This window comes from Buteo buteo, chromosome 8, assembly GCF_964188355.1.
Source record: "Buteo buteo chromosome 8, bButBut1.hap1.1, whole genome shotgun sequence".
NCBI classification, from domain to species: Eukaryota; Metazoa; Chordata; class Aves; order Accipitriformes; family Accipitridae; genus Buteo; species Buteo buteo.
This window is the reverse complement of record NC_134178.1, coordinates 44,037,096-44,056,160: the sequence shown is the minus strand read 5'-3', so window position 1 is coordinate 44,056,160 and position 19,065 is coordinate 44,037,096. Positions and strand designations below refer to the sequence as shown.

Sequence of the window (19,065 nt, the reverse complement as noted above, 5' to 3'; positions counted from 1 at the left end):
GGGGGAGGTGACCACGCCTTGGGTTTAGTTTCTGTTTTGGGTCGAGCTGGCTCAGAAAGCGGCAACCATGCGGCTGCCGGTTTGGGGTTGCTGGCTCCTGTTCTTTGCGTCCCTGCTGGGTAAGTCAGTCGTGAGGCGGCGGGGGGGTCTCTCCCCTCAGCGGTGTCATGGGCGGCAGGGGAGCGGCGCGCGGGAGGCAAGGGCGGGAACGGCGGCGCCGTGAGGGAGCGGGTCGCCTCCAACCGTCCCCTCCACAGCCGGCCGCCGGGCTTGGGCCGCCCTGGCGCTGAGGAGAAGGGAAAGCGGCGAGGGCGGCGGTCTGGCTAATCGCCGTTCGTGTTTGGTAGCCGAGGGGTGGGTTGCCGCCTTGGGGAACTGCTTTCACCCGCGGCCGTCCCCGCCTGACCGCGGGCGGACCTGGCGTTCCCCCCCCCCCGCCACACGCCGGTGGCTCCCTGCGCCGTGCTGAAGTGGGGCCGGTTGTTTTCTGTCCTTCTGAACGGTAGAAGGCAAACTGCTGCCTTCCCCCCCCCCCCCTCAAATTTCACACGAGAATTTCATAAATATCACCCATCAGTATGTTTAGGATCTCCCCCCCCCCCCCCTCTGCCCCCGCGATGCTTGTACACCTTTTGTCTCAGATATGTGTACATGGGAAGTGGGTGGGGTTGTTCTTATTCTGTGGTTAATTTCCTGACCAAGTAGGGTTAATAATACTTGTGTTCTGGACAGGAAGCGTTACTGCAGAAATAGAGCCTTATATTCCTGTCGTTTCCTGAGGTGTTAAGGAATTTAGCTTTTATTGTAAAAAAACCTTGTATTCTTGTCATCCCTGTATATGCAAATGCTGTTTATTTTGTATTCTGTGTTCCTTCTTGCTCAAGGAGAAAGCATCAAAGCTGTTCTCAGTGGTTTTGTTTTGTAGTGTTATTTTTTTTTTTTTAAATAGTTGGGGCATTTTTTTTGTAGAAGTAAATGATTACTATTGACTTCTGGTGAAATACTAAACAAAGGCCTTCTTAATCCAAATTCTACCTGTGTGCCTGAGGAGCGTAGCCCTCATGTCCATAGCCTTTGCACAGGGCTATGAACTTGAGAAGTACAAACAAACTTGCTCATTTTTGAAATTGAAGGAAGATGTACAAACTTTCTCATTGTCATCAGAAGTAGCTGCTTTTGCTAGATGGGCCAGGCAGCGTGGCTTGCTGAATATAGGCATTCTTATAATTCCTCTAGTTTAAGGAATTTCTCCGTGACTTTGTTGCTTTGGGAGTTTCCTGGGTGTGCCTAAAACAGGACCTATTGCATCCCCTTTTTAAAAAAGAGCAATCTCCTCTTGCTTTTCCTGAAGGCTTTAAGCAGCTGGTTCCACTACTGAGCGTTCAGAACAGTTCCCTGAGATTTCCTCCCGTACTATTCCAGAAGTCTTCAGCTTGTTTTGTTTAATTAAGATTGTGAGATCCCGTTCTGCAGCCAAGACTGTAAGAGAGCGTTGGGACCAGGTGTGCGAGAGGTCCAGTGGAGAAGCTAGGACTCTGCATACCTGTGTGAATAAGTCTGCCCCTGTTCAGCCCTAGATGCAGTTTGTCTCATCTGCAGTGCTTTTGCAGATAGTTCGAAATGAGTGTTAGTAATGCCTGATTAATTGAGTGTACTCTTGTAACTTTGTGTGTGTGTGTGAAGGCACGTTGTTACCTTACATTACCTAAGTTGGCATGCTGTTGCTGCTCTGAGCATCTGAGTCCAACTGCTGTAGATTTAACCACAAAACAAGATTTCAGGTTCCAAACATGCAGATGAAAAGGAGAGACGATGGAGAGGCTAATTGTGGCTGCAAATATCATAATATCCTCCTTTAACAAAAAAATTAACTAGCTCTGTTGTCTTTTCCTCTCTATAAAACTTTGATTCTGCAATGGTTGATTAGGGTAGGAGATCAGGAATACAAACTCTTCACTGTTGTTCACTAAACTAAATCAGCAAGGTTTCACACCATCTTTTTGTTTGTATGCTTGCATTGTTGCTATTATGTGTGCAGTTGCTTATGTGTAAATGTTCTTATGTTAAGTTTATCAAGGTAAAAAAAATCTGTCGCCTCCATACGAGAAAATCAAGACTCTGAAAGTCAGACTGATCTGCCTAAATGCAAAAAGTAAATTGGTAGCAGTTTGACTTGGCATGCAAGTTTCTAGCCTTGCAAATGCCTGTTGTAAACACCAAAACACTGTTGGTAGATCCTCATCCTTTGTCAGCCTTCCCTTCTTGAATCCCTGCCTCCCCAGCTTCCCTGCTTTTCTACCCAAATGCAAAGCACTGCACCTATCCCAGTCCCATGTCGCTGAACATCTGGAAATGGGGAGGAGAGAAGCACAGAATAATCCATCCTGAAGACATGCTCCTTCATTCTCCTATGGGAACCTGTGACACCCAGAAGCTGTAGTGTAGCTTTGGCATCTTCAGAATCCCCACTCACCACATAGGGATTACTGCTTTTCACAATGTCCTGCCAGGTCAGGTTTTTATCTGATAAAACCTCAGACTTGCAGATAAAATGCATAAAGTGTAAAGGGTACATTGAGGCTATGAAGGATTTTGATTTTTAGACCTACCAAGACCATGCCCCTTCAGCTAAAACTGTGTTCATTTGGGTGATCCTGGAGATTGTATGTGGGTGGAAAAGAAATCAATGCAGTATCTGTGGCCCCATTTGTTGAAGGAACCCACAAAGAGATCTTTGCACTGATATAGAGAACAAACGTGTGCTTGTAAATCTGCTTACTCGTAAATCTGCTTAATAGTTAGCCGCATAGTTGCTTGACAGTAATATAGCCTTGACTGGGTACAAAGCGGATGACCATAGATAAGGGTTGCATGCCATTAAATGTAGCCTTGACTAGGAGTCTTGAGAAACAGACAAATATGTAGATAAGGAATATAAGCAAGGACATGAGCGACAACAGCTGGAACCCTACTGCGCAGAATCACTCAAAGGGTCAAACAGCGGACAAGCGAGGAAGACTATGAAAGACCACCAGAGGATCTCCGAGGACCACCAGAGACCCCAATACGCCTGCGCAAAAGAGAGATAAATATGTTAATGACTTCTCGGAAAAGTAATGAATATGTAACATGTTTCTCGGAAATCTAATGAATATACATGTAGACTCTGTATTTAAGCTGTATGATTAGGCTTAACGGTGTGCACGATAGGTGGAGCGATCCCCCGTGCAACCAGCGCTGCCAATAAAGAATACCGACTCAATTGTTTATCCAACTCTTGAGTTAATTTCTTTGAAACAATCTGGCGACCCAGATGGGACATTCTCTGCTCGGCTGCAGGACCCGCTGAGAACAGGACTCCCTAGGGTACCCCCGGGATTTTCCCGGAGGGACTCCTCGCCTCACTCGGATCACTGCGGGAGCAGACAAGATCACCATCTGAAGGAATAAAGGTATTCTTTAAATTTCTGGTTGGGGACCGGTCATTTGGGCTGTCCATAAGTCATAAGATTTACTTATGCAGGATGGCGTATGCCAGGTAGTTGATGCTCTTGGTATACATTTGGTTTTGGTTTGATACGTGTCTGGACACTTTTGTTTCAGTATACTTGTATGCTGTTGTGCACTTTACGTGCTTTTGGTTTGGTGCCCATACATGTACTTTGGTTTTTGATTTGAATTTGTTTCGGACCTTTTGGCTAGCTGAATGTGGTAAACGACTATTGGAATGGAATTGGATTACGGAGACCGTCGTGAGTTCTGAGTTAGAATTGTGTTGAAAACGGTGAATTGAATGATTGGGTGAGTGGTGAGTGAGAAGCAGCTGCAGAGTGTGTGAAATTCCGCAGACTCGTAACTCCATAGGAGGTGCGGCCGGAGACGAATGAAGTGTGACTGACTTACTGATGATTTGGGACGCGAACTTGTACATTACTACTATAGTTATAAGTTTGAGCTTGATTATTTTACTAACTTTGTGTTGTTGTTGTTGGAAGAAGCTCCCTGTTTGGTGTATTATATAAATGTGGGTATATGAACAGTGTCCTCTGCATCCGGGAAACGAGTGTAGACCTGTATATACCCTAGAGTGTGTGTGGTGTAAACAGAAGTTGCAAATAGATTGTGGAGAGGATATTGAATGCCCTAAGTGTCGGGTTTGGACTTCCTGGGACAAGAAGGAGAGAACCACGTATATAGTGAGAATAATTTGCGGTTGGGAAGAGAAGAATCAGAGCAAGTAATATGGGAGGTAAACAGAGTGGTGGAATATTGAAAAAGAGCCCCTTAGGCTGTATCTTGGCACATTGGAAGGAAATAGGGGGGCCTCCAGGTGGAAATGTGGATAGAAAAACTTTGATAAAATATTGCAATCAGTGGTGGCCTTTATATAAATTAGATGATGATGAAAAATGGCCCTTCAATGGGACATTAAACTACAATACTTTGTTGTAATTGATGCTGTTTCTGAGACGGGAAGGAAAGTGGGATGAGGTAATATATGCAGATATGTTTTTCACTCTGAGAAATCATCCAGAGTGGCAGAAAAAGTGTGGCATCAATTTAGCTCCACGAGACCCTCTTGTGCTAGCAATAGAAAAGGAGCAAAGAAAGAGCACGGGAAAAATGAAGAGATGCTGCTCAGCATGTAGCATAGGACAAAGATGTATGAAATTAAAGAAAAATGAAGAGAGGATGGAGGAGGACCTTGATCTCTCTTTACCTGTATTACCTCCACCATCCTCAGAGGGAAATTCTATTGAGGACGCAGGTGCGGAGGAACCTGAGGAAAATGTAAAAACAAAAGATTTAGGTTTCACACCTATAACGGCCCGTACTCGAAGTAAGGTGGGCCCTATTATTCAGGCTCCTCTGAGACAAGCGGTGGGGGTTACTGGCCCTACTAGAATTAAGATACCATTTACAATGAATGATTTGGATTCGTGGAGGGAAATAGTAAAAGAATATCGAGATGATCCTGAAGGAGTTGCCAAAAGATTCGAGCTGATTGTTAAAAATCAAGACCCAGATTGGAAGGACATTGATTTAATGTTGGATGCCTTAACTGAAACCGAAAAACAATTAATAATAAAGAATGCACGAACTCAAGTACAAATCCAAATTACCGCTGGGGTTTTACCCGGAACAGTAGATACCCATGTGCCAAGAACAGACCCTAACTGGGACCCTAACGATGACCATGATTACCGATTGTTGAAAAGATATCAAGAATGGATAAAAATTGGTATCGAAAATGCAGTACCGAAAGCGGTTAACTGGTCGAGTCTATATGCTGTGAAACAAGGCCGGACTGAAACTCCCACGGAGTTTCTTGACCGACTGAGAGTGGCAATGCGAAAGTATACTACCTTAGATCCTGTTTCTGAGGTGGGGAAACAACAGTTGGTTTCTTTGTTTTTGGGGCAATCTTCAGAGGATATAAGGAGGAAACTTCAGAAATTAAAGGAGCCAGAGATAAGGGATTTAGAAAAGTTGATAGAGGAGGCCTGGAGAACGTATCGGAATAGAGAAGGGGAGGAGAGACGAAAAATGGGAACAGCTATTGCCGCAGCTACAATAGCCGCGCTGGGAAGACAGGACAACTCCCTTCGTGGGAGGGGTCGGGGAACTGGGAGGAAGGGAGGCTCACGCCAGCCCCTAAGATCAGACCAATGTGCCTATTGTAAGGAAATAGGTCACTGGAAAGGACAATGTCCCAAGCTGAGTGGAGCACAAGCTGTTGTAGCCAATGTTACCTCTGGTCAATGAGGGGGACCGGGGGAATCCACCCTAGCGGATCCACTGGTTAAAATTAAGCTAGGGAAAGTAGAACAAGAGGTGGATTTTCTTGTAGATACGGGAGCGTCTTACTCAGTGTTAAATCAAAGGCTAATACCAGAGGATGAAGAGTTTGTGACTGTAGTGGGAGCTACCGGCCAGCAGAAAAAGGCTTATTTCCTAAAACCGCTTAAATATAAATTGGGTAAGCAAATAGGAATACATAAATTTCTGTATTTACCAGAGTCCCCTAAATCCTTGTTAGGTCGTGATCTGTTAGAACAATTAGAAGCAGAGATTGTTTTTGAAAAAGGAAAAATGGAATTGAAAGTCAAGGAAGATCAATTAATTAAAATTTTAAGTTTAGCACTAATACAAACTGAACCAAAATTTGAAGTACCTCCAGAAATTGTTGATCAAGTATATCCTGGAGTCTGGGCTTCCGAGGTTCCGGGAAAAGCTAAAAATGCAGCCCCCATAGTAGTCAAACTAAAACCCGGAACAGAACCTGTCAAAATTAAACAATATCCTCTGAAATTAGATGATAGAAAAGGGATAAAGGAAATAATTGATAGGTTCTTGCAGTATGGAATATTAATTGAATGTGAATCAGAATACAATACCCCTATACTACCAGTCAAAAAGGCAGATGGGAAAAGTTATAGGTTAGTCCAAGATCTGAGAGCCATAAATAAGATTACAGAGGATATACATCCAGTAGTCGCAAATCCATATACATTGCTAACAAAACTAAAAGATAGCCAAGTTTGGTTTACCGTACTGGATTTAAAGGATGCCTTCTTTTGCCTGGCCTTAGCCACAGAAAGCCAGAATTTGTTCGCTTTTGAATGGGAAAATCCCGAGTCCGGGAGAAGAACTCAGTTAACATGGACAGTGTTACCACAAGGTTTTAAAAATAGCCCCACTATTTTTGGAAATCAACTGGCGAAAGAGCTTGAGACTTGGATGCCTCCAGACAACGAAGGAATTTTGTTACAGTATGTAGATGATCTCTTAGTAGCTACTGAAACTAGAGAAAGTTGTATTCAATGGACTGTGGATCTTCTTAATTTCTTGGGTTTAAGTGGATATCGAGTCTCTCAACAGAAAGCTCAACTGGTCCGGCAGCGTGTGACCTACTTGGGACTTGAAATCTCGGGAGGACAACGGGAACTCGGGACTGAGCGAAAAGAAGCCATTTGCCGAACCCCGGAGCCCCAAACGGTAAAAGAGCTGCGGACCTTTTTGGGAATGACAGGTTGGTGCCGCCTTTGGATATATAATTATGGACTACTGGTAAAGCCATTATATGAGTTGATAAAGAAAGACCAGTCAAAAGTAATTTGGACTGGAGAAGCACGAAACGCGTTTAAACAACTCAAACAAGAACTAATGAGAGCTCCTGCTCTGGGGCTGCCTGATGTTTCAAAACCATTCTGGCTGTTCTCTCATGAGAGACAAGGGATAGCTATGGGGGTATTAGCACAAAGGCTTGGCCCCTATAAACGGGCAGTTGCTTATTTTTCCAAACAATTGGACGAAGTAAGCAAGGGATGGCCTGGTTGCCTTCGAGCCGTCGCAGCAGTTGTTATCAATATTCAAGAGGCCCGAAAGTTTACCATGGGACAGAAAATGACAGTATTAGTCTCTCATACAGTTTCAGCGGTTTTAGAACAGAAAGGAAACCATTGGCTCTCGCCCCAGAGATTCTTAAAGTACCAGGCAGTGTTAGTGGAACAAGATGATGTAGAAATTGTAGTTACTAACATTGTCAATCCAGCCTCTTTTCTTAGTGGAACTTTGAATGAACCAGTGACACATGACTGTATAGAAACAGTAGAAGCAATATATTCCAGTCGACCAGATCTTAAAGAAGAACCTCTGGAGGATGCCGAAGACTCCTGGTATACCGACGGGAGTAGTTTTATCAAGCAGGGACAACGTAAAGCAGGATACGCAATCACAACCACCCAACAGGTAATCGAATCTGAGCCTTTACCTTCCGGGACCTCAGCCCAAAAAGCGGAAATAATTGCCCTTACCCGAGCGCTGGAATTGGCAAAAGGGAAAAAGATAAACATTTGGACAGATTCTAAATATGCATTTGGAGTAGTTCACGCTCACGGTGCCATTTGGAAAGAACGAGGACTGCTAACCGCTCAAGGAAAGCAAATAAAACATGCAGAAGAAATTTTAAAGCTCTTAGAAGCTGTGAAGCAACCAGAAAAGGTAGCTATCATGCATTGTCGAGGGCACCAAAAAGGAAACACAGATCCAGAAATTGGAAATCGATTAGCAGATTATGAAGCAAGGCGGGTGGCTGAGGAAGTAAGAACAGAAACGTTATCCTTAATACCAGACGGTAAAATCCAAACTGTAAGTATAAATCAAAAGCCAAATTACTCAAAAGAAGACTTAAAATTAATTGAAGATCTGGATGGTAAAGTAGAATCAGATGGATGGGTTCGTTTAACAGATAATCGTATAGTAATACCATCCAATCTAGTATGGACAACAGTCTTAACTGAACATAATAAAACGCATTGGGGAGCAGATACTTTATATAAGAGCTTAAGTCAAAGATTAATAGGGCGTAATTTGTATACGATGGTGAAACAAATATCTCAACAGTGTGAAATTTGTTTACGTAATAACCCAAATGTAGCGAATAAAGTAAAGCTGGGAGCAATTGGCAAAGGAAATTATCCGGGACAACAATGGCAAATTGATTTTTCGGAACTCCCAAGAAAAGGGGGGTACCGATACTTGCTAGTCATGACTGATACATTTTCGGGCTGGCCAGAAGCTTACCCCTGCCGAACAAACAAAGCCAGAGAAGTGACTAAGGTATTGTTAAATGAAATCATTCCTCGCTTTGGAATTCCAGCAACAATATCTTCCGACCGAGGTTCTCATTTTTGTGCTAAAATAATACAACAAGTAAGTAAAACTTTACAGATAGATTGGCAGTTACATACCCCGTATAGACCACAGGCAAGTGGACAAGTTGAAAAAATGAATCATTTAATTAAACAACAAATAGCAAAGATTGGTCAAGAAGCCAATCTAACTTGGCCCCAATCTCTTCCCCTGGCATTACTTAGAATAAGAGTAAAACCAAAAACCAAGGAAAATCTAAGCCCTTTTGAAATATTGTATGGAAGACCATATCAGTTTCAGTTTACAGGAGAGGATTTAACCCAACTGGGTACAGGATATTTGTATGACTATATGGTATCCCTCCAGAAACAATTAGAAAATATAAATAAACAGATTTTGGGAACTAGGGCTAGAGGATTAGATCAACCAATTCATCCCTTTAAACCAGGTGACTATGTATATGTAAAGATCTTTTCAGGACAACCTCTGGAGGAGAAATGGGATGGCCCCTACCAAGTGCTGCTGACAACCTTCACTGCCATTAAGATCAAAGAACAGCCGGCCTGGATCCACTATTCGAGAGTAAAAAGAGCACCTGAGAGGCCATGGACGGTCATCCCTACAGGACCCACGGGTCTGCGATTCTCCAGATCATGATGGTAACGGTGTTATCACTCGGTTCAAATGAAGCTCGATGGAACTTGAACTCACATTTTTCCTTGACACAAAATGTTTCCCAAATCTTGAACAGAACTGACTGTTGGATATGTACTCACATGCCAGAACATGGTGGAAAGGCGATCTCGCTAATTGGTATTCCGATACCAAGCAACTACTCCTGGACCACTCTTTGGAAGGGTACCTCATGGTATACCGATATTGATAAAGTCCAGAAGTTAGAAATAATTAGTCCTGAGGCCCGGGAGCCCTATTGTACATGTGTACAGAGATGTAATCCACCTATAGGATTTGGGAAAATTGACTGTGTTAATGAAACATACGTAGGGAATCATACAGTTTGTAACAAAACTATAAATATTGGAACTTCAATTTCTGTTAATACTACCGCATGGCCCGTACCAGAAGGAAAAGGATGGTACTGGCTATGTAATGATACTGCCTGGAAGGTCTTGCCAAAAAATTGGAAAGGAACATGTACATTGGGAGCAGTGGTTCCGAATATGACTATACACAATTCTCCTCCAAAGGGATGGGTGCGAACACATTTCCGAAAAATCAAACGAAATGTTGAAAATCCTTTAGTGAGGAGACCTACTGCCTTCCATACTTTTGTCCAATGGTTCCTTCCCTGGTTGGGAGTGAGTGAATTAGAAAAAGCTATAGTTAACATTTCGGCAGTAATTGAAAATCTTGAAAATAGAACAATCGATGCAATAAAAGCCCAACAATTGGAAATATCTAGTTTATCTCAGATTGTACAACAGAATAGAATGGCATTAGATCTATTACTGGCATCTCAAGGTGGAGTATGCACAGTTATAAATACAAGTTGTTGCATGTATGTAGATCAAAGTGGAAGAATCTCCACCGATTTAGAAGAAATCTGGAAACAAACCAAAATACTACATGAGGTAACAAAGGATGACCTCTCATGGGGATTTCAAGAATTGTGGGATAAATTAACATCTTGGCTACCAAATTTTAGGTGGCTAAACAAAATCTTTGTAGGAATAATAATTCTAATAGTATTAGGAATAATAGTCTGTATTATGCTCAGGTGCTTCCTGTGGTGTTGCCAGAATACAACGGAAAATTATGAGAATTGGAAACGGAATAAAGTTAAACATCAAGTGGAAACCGGGAAATATTTCGCCCGGTCTCTCGAAAATAATGGAATTATATGATTGCAAAAGAATTTGCAAAAGTATAAAGAAAAGGGGGGAATGATATAGAGAACAAACGTGTGCTTGTAAATCTGCTTACTCGTAAATCTGCTTAATAGTTAGCCGCATAGTTGCTTGACAATAATATAGCCTTGACTGGGTACAAAGCGGATGACCATAGATAAGGGTTGCATGCCATTAAATGTAGCCTTGACTAGGAGTCTTGAGAAACAGACAAATATGTAGATAAGGAATATAAGCAAGGACATGAGCGACAACAGCTGGAACCCTACTGCGCAGAATCACTCAAAGGGTCAAACAGCGGACAAGCGAGGAAGACTATGAAAGACCACCAGAGGATCTCCGAGGACCACCAGAGACCCCAATACGCCTGCGCAAAAGAGAGATAAATATGTTAATGACTTCTCGGAAAAGTAATGAATATGTAACATGTTTCTCGGAAATCTAATGAATATACATGTAGACTCTGTATTTAAGCTGTATGATTAGGCTTAACGGTGTGCACGATAGGTGGAGCGATCCCCCGTGCAACCAGCGCTGCCAATAAAGAATACCGACTCAATTGTTTATCCAACTCTTGAGTTAATTTCTTTGAAACAGCACCCTCACTGTATGAGGTGAATAAATTGTTGGCTACCGCACCAGCAGGAGGATTGCAGTGCCAACCACACTGGTGGGGATGTTCTGCTGCACTGCAGGTGGCAGCCAAACTTCTAGTGACTTTAGCAGAGTCCCCAAAAGCAGAGGGGCTAAGGGAGGTAAGCCACGTAAGTGAACTAGAGCACCTAGAAGCATTCTGTGTCTGTAGTGAGGCTCATCTGAAAGCCAGAGAACTCTTTCAGTGGTCTGAGCATCAACTCATTCTTAAGCAGTATTACTGTCTTCTAGTTCTCATATATTTTGCTGGGGCTGACAGAAAGATACTTGTTAGCAGCTCTCATGTTTTCTGGCTTCTAAAAGTGACCAACACAGAAACCACATTTACCTTAAGTGTGGCTGTTTCTTTCCCATTAGGCAGTTTGACGGGTTTGGGCAGGTTTTGGTTTTTGTTTTAAAACTTCATCTGTTTCTTTCTCTACGCAGAGAAGTACATGGTCCTTTTCATGTTTTTGTTGCTCATGAAAATACCAGGGGTGCTCAATGTTTTTTCCTGTGTCTTTGCACTCCGTGAGAGATGTCATGGGAACTACATCACAAGGTGTTGGGTTGAATGGGAGAAAATCTGGACTCCTAACAAATTCAGGTTGCTTGTAGAATGTGGTTAGTTCCGTAGGTTGCTAGTAGAAATGTTAAACACAGTTTTAAATGGTATGAATGGAAAAATCAGTTGTCAGCTGTGTGAAGCTGACACCTGATTGTGTTGTCCTGTTACCTTACTCTTGAATCTTCCTGAATAAACAGAGGAAGTGCTGAATTTCTCATAAAGGAGGAAAAAAGAAATGAAAAAAAAAAAAAAAAAAGAAAGAAAATCCTCTGCCTGCCCACTGCTTAAAAACTCTTGATAAATCTTTGTCTCCAGAGCTGTGGCTGTTATATTATATTAAAAACAAGAAGAAATAAATATTGTTTTTTTTGCCATTGATATTTAACACTACAGGATGAACAGAGAGTGAAAAATGTTACTGATAGTTTCTTGGCATAATGTGACTAATGGTCTTAGTCCTTAGAAAGCCAGGATCATCTGTGGATTGCATGCACAGACTCCTTTGATCTTGAGAGTTGATAGTGTGGTTAAAGGTGTTTGTCAAGAAAAAAAAAAAATTGATCGTGTATGTGGATTTGTCTGTCTTTTTTTTTTTTAATGGTCCTCCTATCAGTTTACAGCCTCTTGAGACCATATTGGCCATGTTCAGGGTGGTGTGGCTGTAGGCTACCTGGGTGATACAGGGTTTGTGAGAGACATAGGTTGTAGTTCGGAGTACATTTAAGCTGGTGTGGTCACAGGTTGAGAAGAGTTCCTCACTGTGCCATCCGTTTGTGCTGTTCTTTGAAAACAGAACTACAAAGATGATCTGGCTGAAAAATGAAATCAGTTGAAGGAAAAAAGTTACTGAGACAGATTTCTCAGTCCTGTTGATCATATAGCTACATAAAGACTGTGCTAATACAGCATAGGAAGTGCTATCCGGATGCTGGGAGAAAGTAAGTGGCCAGAGGATTTGAACTGCTTTTTTTTCTGGCAGTTCAGGCTGGGCTTAAATGCAAGTCAGGTCTGTCCCTAAGCAAAGTCCAGAGATCAAAAATAATTGGTATCCTACAAGACACAATGATCCTCTCTAATAGTTCACCATTGCCAAAATGCGGATTCCCAGTTCTCCCCCTCCCTCCTTTGCCTCACGCTGCCATGTGCATTCAGTGGATTTATTTAACTCTTTGTGTTAATGGCAATGTAATTTGTCAAAAAACCCTACAGAGTTAATGAATGGTGTTGGCTCGGTCCAGGCAGCATGTCAACAGAGCAGGACCTTGAGACTGCAAAAAGGAGGGCAAAAGCAGGAGGGGAGGGAGAGCAGGGTACCCCCCCCGCCATGAGTGGGCTGAGGTGTTTGCTTAATTGCCCTGAGCTAATCAATTGTCCAGGGCAGGGGGCACAAGATTTTTAGAATAGGAGTTCTCACATTGCAGCGTGCTATTATGTGTGACCTGAAGAAGGGCCTCCTTGGTTATATACTTGACAGGAGAGCTAGCTGAATCTAGGTTGCCTCAAAGTACAGGCAGTAATACTTTACTATATAAACCTTCTGAAGCTAGAGTTAAGTGATTAGGTTATCCTAAGTTTGTATATGCAGAGCACCTCATGCTGTAACTACAGAGCATACAAGTATGATTTTATGTGCTCCCTTCCCACCATTGCCCCATGTAGTGCCTCTTACAGCAAAAGAAGGTTTAGAAACCATGGTCCTGCAGTAACCCCTCCTCTGTACGGTGAATTCCCTGGAGTACTGTTCTGTTAGTGGACTTTGACTTTGGCAGAATGGATGAAGTTTCCCTGCTCTAGAACAGCATGTAAGAAAGATTCTTGTAAGGCAGGGATCAGTCTGTCTTTGCCTCCTAGGGAATGTCTTTCACTACCATAGTCTTTTATAGTAAGACAGGTTAAATCAGTCATCAGAATAACTGTGACTGAATAATTATTAATAAAGTCATAATGCTGCTCAGAGGTAATTTCTGGGGACTGAGGCTCTGGAGGTAGAAGGACTATACAAAGCTAAAATCCTAGGGTTGTAAGGCTTTGTTACTATCCAAGTGATAGGAACGATGGAGGTGAATTCAGGTTTCTGCTGGATGGGTGGTAAGAACCAGCATGACAAACTTATGTGGTTTGCTTAGCAGAATTGAAAGCGCTCTACTTAACCAGGGGTGATGATGAGAGCTGCAAGTAAGTGAAGTTTGCTAATAATGTTGTATCTAGACTGTTACATCAGAAATTTCCCCTTGCTGTTGATGGAGCGCAACATAACCAAGTATGAGAGGTGTGAGTACAGATTGATCAACGTGTTAGCTGCTGTACCACAGTGCTTGAAAGGTAGAGATGCTATGCTAGCTAAAATACCGCTAACTCTGTGAAGCTTTTTCTCTTGCTGCTACCTTTAGCGTGGCCCTGGTGATGCTGTACACATACCTTTATCCTGGTGTATGAACAGGCAGACTTGCTAGAGATAGAATATTTTTGTTGATGTTTGTTTAGTATCAAATGAATAGACTTACAGAGAACTAACCTAAAGCAATGCTTTGGCAAAAAAAAAAAAAAAAAGCAAGAAGGTGGCACAAGAATAAGTGCCCACACATTTACGCTCAGAGAGAGGAGTATCCTTTCCAACTTGGAAATATAGCCCAGTGGATACTTCTAATATGAAGTTTATTTAGAGGCATCTCCTCAGAGTTGCTTTTATATCAAAAGTTTTAAAGCTTAAGAAAATTTGCCAGAGCTGCAGTCAGTATCCATGTCGAGATGTGCACCGCACTGGGCTCAGAGCTTCCATTTTGGATCTTTGAAGAAACAAAGCTGAGCTGCAAAATTTTGGATTGGACAGATTCTGTCCTTAATTTGAAGGCAAAGAAGCCAGGGTTTCAGGTGCCTTGTTGTGAACCAGATCCTCCTGGCTCACAGGAGAGTCAGAGGTGGGTAGAGATCTGGAAGCAAGTTGTAAAGCCCAACCCAGTCACTTGCTCACTCCCCCTCAGCAGGCTGGGGTAGAGAATCAGGAGGGCAAAACCAAGAAAAACTCGTGGGTCGAGATAAAGACAATTTAATAAATGAAGGGGGGGAAACAAAGCTGGAGGGGAACCAAGTGGTGCAAAGGCAATCACTCGCTCCTTCCCACCAGCGGACTTCTTTGAGCAATGGCTACTTTGGAAAAACTCTCTCCCCCGACCTCATTTTTATTCCTGAGCGTGACACATGGTAAGGAATATCTATTTGGTCAGTTGGGGCCAGCTGTCATTGCTGTGTCTACTCCCAACCTCTTGCCCATCCTCGGCCTACTCCTAGGATTGGGCAGAGTGAGACAGAGAGAACGTCTTGATGCTGTGCAAGCAAGGTTCAGCAATAGCTAAGACATTGATGTGTTACCAACACTGTTTGGTCAGATCTAAAACACAGCACCATATGGGCTGCTGTGAAGAAAATTAACTCCATCCCAAGCAGACCTAGTACACAAGTGCATGGTAGTGGTGACCATGGCAAGTAGTAGGAAGAATAAGACTGGGCAAGTGATCGGAGGACAAGGGGAGTGGAAGAGGATTGGGCAGGAGAGGGAGCAGGGTGGAGGGAGCTAGAGAGATCTGTGAGGTTCAGCAAATGGAAGAGATGTAAGTGGGAACAGGGCCCAAGAACTGAAAATTCTGGCTATTGTAAAAAAAAACCAAAAAACCAACAAACAAAAAACCTCCCCAAAACCCCAACTTTGGAACTAAACTTACAAAAGTTGGAGATTTGCACCTTCCTGTCCATTCTGGTATCAAAGTCAGCTGGTGTCTGACCCTGGTGGTAGCTTTATTCCTGCAGAGCTGAAGTTTTGGTCCTCTGTTTTCCCCATATCTCAACTTCTTTCCCTGCAAGTATCCAGGATTGCCTAGTCCTTGTCATAGCCAAGCTTTTCTGCATCTTGCTTGTACCTAAGCTCTGCTAGGACCTACCGAGTCCTTCTGAGTCACATACTGAGGCTCTGATAACCTTACCATAGGCTTCCCTGAGCTGTGCAGTGGAACGTGCTCTTTATTCCTCCTTTTTCAGGCTGTGCCAGTGCCCGCAAGGGAATTGCAATGCAGCTGGGTCCAAGAGGGTCTGGTCTTGTCAGGACACAAGTGAGAAGTTTTTAGGCTCTCCTTCAGTTGACTGTGCATTTTATCTCTTTAACGCAGGAAAGTGTCTTGAACATGTGGTTTGACTAGTCAATTACTGGAGAAAAGGGAGGCAGCATCTCCGCCTCTGACAGCATTTTGGAAGGCTTTACCTCTGCCCCGGGAAGGCGTGGGGCTGTGAACCCAGAGTGGAGAGAGGCAAGTGCCCTCAGTGAAGTGGGTAAATACGAGCGGTTGGATGTAAGATGAAGCTCTATCGTCATCGTTTCCTGGTAGCTATTTTAGGAAGCCTGCTCCAGGGCACAGGAGTGGTCACTGCGCTCCGAGCAGGGCCTGTGCTGCTGGCCAAAAGGACGGTCTTACTCATGTACTTCCCAGATTCACTTGTTTCCACTCCATTGCATGCACAAACACTGATGTTCCCACAGCGAGTTGCACCTGGGAATTACAGTCCTTCTGTGGGTGTGTTGGACGTTTTTTTTGGAGTGGGGGTGTGTGCCAACTTGAATTCCAGCAGATTGTACTCTCTGTGTGACTATTACATTGGGGGAACAGGCAGACAAAACCAAAGGAGAGGGAGGAATGGGTAGGTCTTCCCCACCTTTCCGGTCAGCAGCATAGTTTTAAAATGACTGGGTAACCTTTGCATGGGGATGCTGCCAGTTTTTAGGCCCGTGCTGACGGATATAACTGAAGATATGGATTTTGTGGTGGGGAGGGACCCACCCTTGTCGGTGGGTGCCACCCTTAGTTTCCTGCCTTCGCTGATGTGTAGAGCTCTGTAGATGCAGGCGGCCCTGTATTGTCAAGGAGTAGCAACACATACCTCTGTGAACTTGCCACAGCACGCAAGTGAAAAACTCCACTTTCGATGTGACATGTAAGATTTGCAGTCATTCCTGCACGAATCTGATTTTCTCTTGCAACAGCCTGGGATGCTGCTATGGCTTACTGTCACCTGTGTTGTCTCTTTCCTGGCTGTAGCTTTTGCCCGTGCTTTTATACCACGGATCTAAGTGCTTTTTTACTGGAGTTTGGGAGGTGGGTCGTGTTTGTGGCCTGTGGGGGAATTAGGCAGACTATGGGTAAATATTCTGATAGTCCTTCTGGACTGAACATTTATTTCAGTGTTCTCTGGAACTGGTGGTTCTGAGGGTTAGGAGGGAATGTAACTCTCTGCTGCTTACAGTTGCTGGGGGAATTCACAATTAAAAAAAAAAAAAGGGGTATTTGGGAAGTTACAAAAGATAGAACAAAAATCCACTATTTAGAAAGCCCAACTCCTGAGGCAGACAGTTTCTTGCTATAAGCCAATCAGTAAGGACTTTTCCACCCAGCTTCAGCAGGTGGAACATTAAAGTCTTAATGGTAATATGGGAGCCTAACTACTGCTTGTGTAGACCTAATATATGCATATATACATTTCAGATAGGTACATGAGACCAAAAAAGATGATAGTGATAGCATTAAAAATAAAAAGAAGGGAATTAGCTTACAGAAGTTCTCTGGAATAACTAAGCCTTACACCAGCTCCAAGAAAAGTAGTGAAGAAAATAAAATCAGGTAGACAAATGTAGTAATGAAGCATTTATTGCTGATAAATGGAATATTAGATTCCACTTAGTCTGAACAGAATACATGGATACCTTTAGCTTGTTTAAATGCTTAAAGAGTCAAAATTATTCAGGTGAATATCAAAACGCGAGTATAGCACACTATGTTGTATGGGTGCCCTGTTACTCTGAGTGAAGGGCTGTTGCCTTGTCTCACATTGGCTGCAGTCCAAGCTCTGCATTCAGAGACATCATTCGGTTAGCATGGAGTTCCAGGTTACGTGCATTAGCCGACTCGTTGTCAAACATGAGAAAATCTGAAATGTTTTAATGTACTGCAAACTGGGCTAAGGTTTGTGGCTTGCTGTTTGCTGCAGGCCAAATCTGTGCACTCATGCTGTTGTAGTGGTTCGTATGATGCGTGGTAGGAAAAACACTTGACTGTGGCTCTGAGTCCTGGGTAGGATGAGAAGTCTGTGCAGGCGAAGGTATCTGGCTGCTGGAGAAGTGGGAACAGAAGATGTAGATGAGATGAGGTGGTGGGTTTGTAGGAGAGGCTTTACTTGCACAATGTTAGCTTCTCTTTATCAGTAACACTTTCATTATGTGATTTGTTTGGAAGGATAGAACACAAAGACATGGCGTAAGAAAGAATTTGGAGTGGGTTGAAGGACATACAGGAGCAGGTAGTCTGACAGCTTCTGTAGAAGCTACTGGAGGCCTTAGCACAGCGCTACTTTGTTGTGTGAACTTATATTGGAATAATAGGGTACAATAAGGAGAGAGGGTGAAAGCAGAGAAATATCACTCTTATTTCTAGCCTTCCAAAAAGAGTGTATGAGAAAGTGTTTGGCTGTTACTTCTCCCTCTTTGCTCACAGCAGAGAAGTTAACTGGTGTGGAATGGGAAATCGGTGTATAAAATGAAGTAGAAAAGAGGGGGAGGAGTTCCCTGGAAATTTAGAAAATGTATGATGACACATGCTTTCTTTAGAAGCTCCAAGATATGTGGTGGAGATCTTGTGCAACGTTTCTGTGTGACGTATAATTTCTTCTTGTGGTCTCCAAATACACTGGAGCTCCTGGGTTCTTCTCTTTTCTGGAAACCGTTAATTGAGATGGGTAGAAAGAGATGCTCATACTGGAGCATGTTTAAATGAGTCTGAACAGGATAGGAGACAAAAAAAGGCAGGTGGGTTGTGTTGAAAAGATGTGGGAGTGGTAGCTGAGCCCTCTTTACGCCATTTGCTTGTCCAGTTCCTGTGCCTGGAGAAAGTCACAGCATAAGTGCAGACAACAAGAAGTGGAAACTGTAATGGCATGAGAAGAGTACTTTCATGGGTAAATCGCAAACAAATTGGATAGTCCATGAGAAGTAAGGCATGGAGGAGACCTTCTGTGTGTGCAGTTCTGTACCCAAGCACACAGAATTGTGTTTCCCATTGCTTGCCTTTAGCGTCCTGTCTGAGAAAGTCTTTGTTTCTATGGTGCGGCACCAGGCAGAAGAGCAGGACACTTAGTATGTTGGCAAGCATTGTTCTTTGCTGATGGGGAACGTAATCTTCTTAATGACTGGCCTTGCTGACCTCCTGACTGCTTTCATGTGTAAAGGAGATGGGATGTAGAGCAAGATGGGTTATAGTTTGTTGTCTGGACTCATACACAGTGAAGGGAAGTGACTTTGTTTTG

General features: G+C 43.2%; 1 protein-coding gene across 3 annotated transcripts in view; it reads left to right on the top strand.

Annotated features, from left to right (window-relative positions):
* CD58 (CD58 molecule) overlaps nucleotides 1–19,065 on the top strand; it is a 43,915-nt gene continuing 24,850 nt past the window's right edge. Inside the window, exons 1-2 of one of the 3 annotated variants that reach the window (XM_075034387.1) lie at nucleotides 1–119; nucleotides 9,124–11,208. In XM_075034387.1, coding sequence (XP_074890488.1) covers nucleotides 9,261–10,520 — 1,260 coding nt within the window. In that variant the 5' untranslated portion in view covers nucleotides 1–119; nucleotides 9,124–9,260 and the 3' untranslated portion in view covers nucleotides 10,521–11,208. Of the gene's footprint in view, nucleotides 120–9,123; nucleotides 11,209–19,065 lie in introns of those variants that run through there. The other 2 variants (XM_075034388.1, XR_012651375.1) reach the window with 2 other exon arrangements.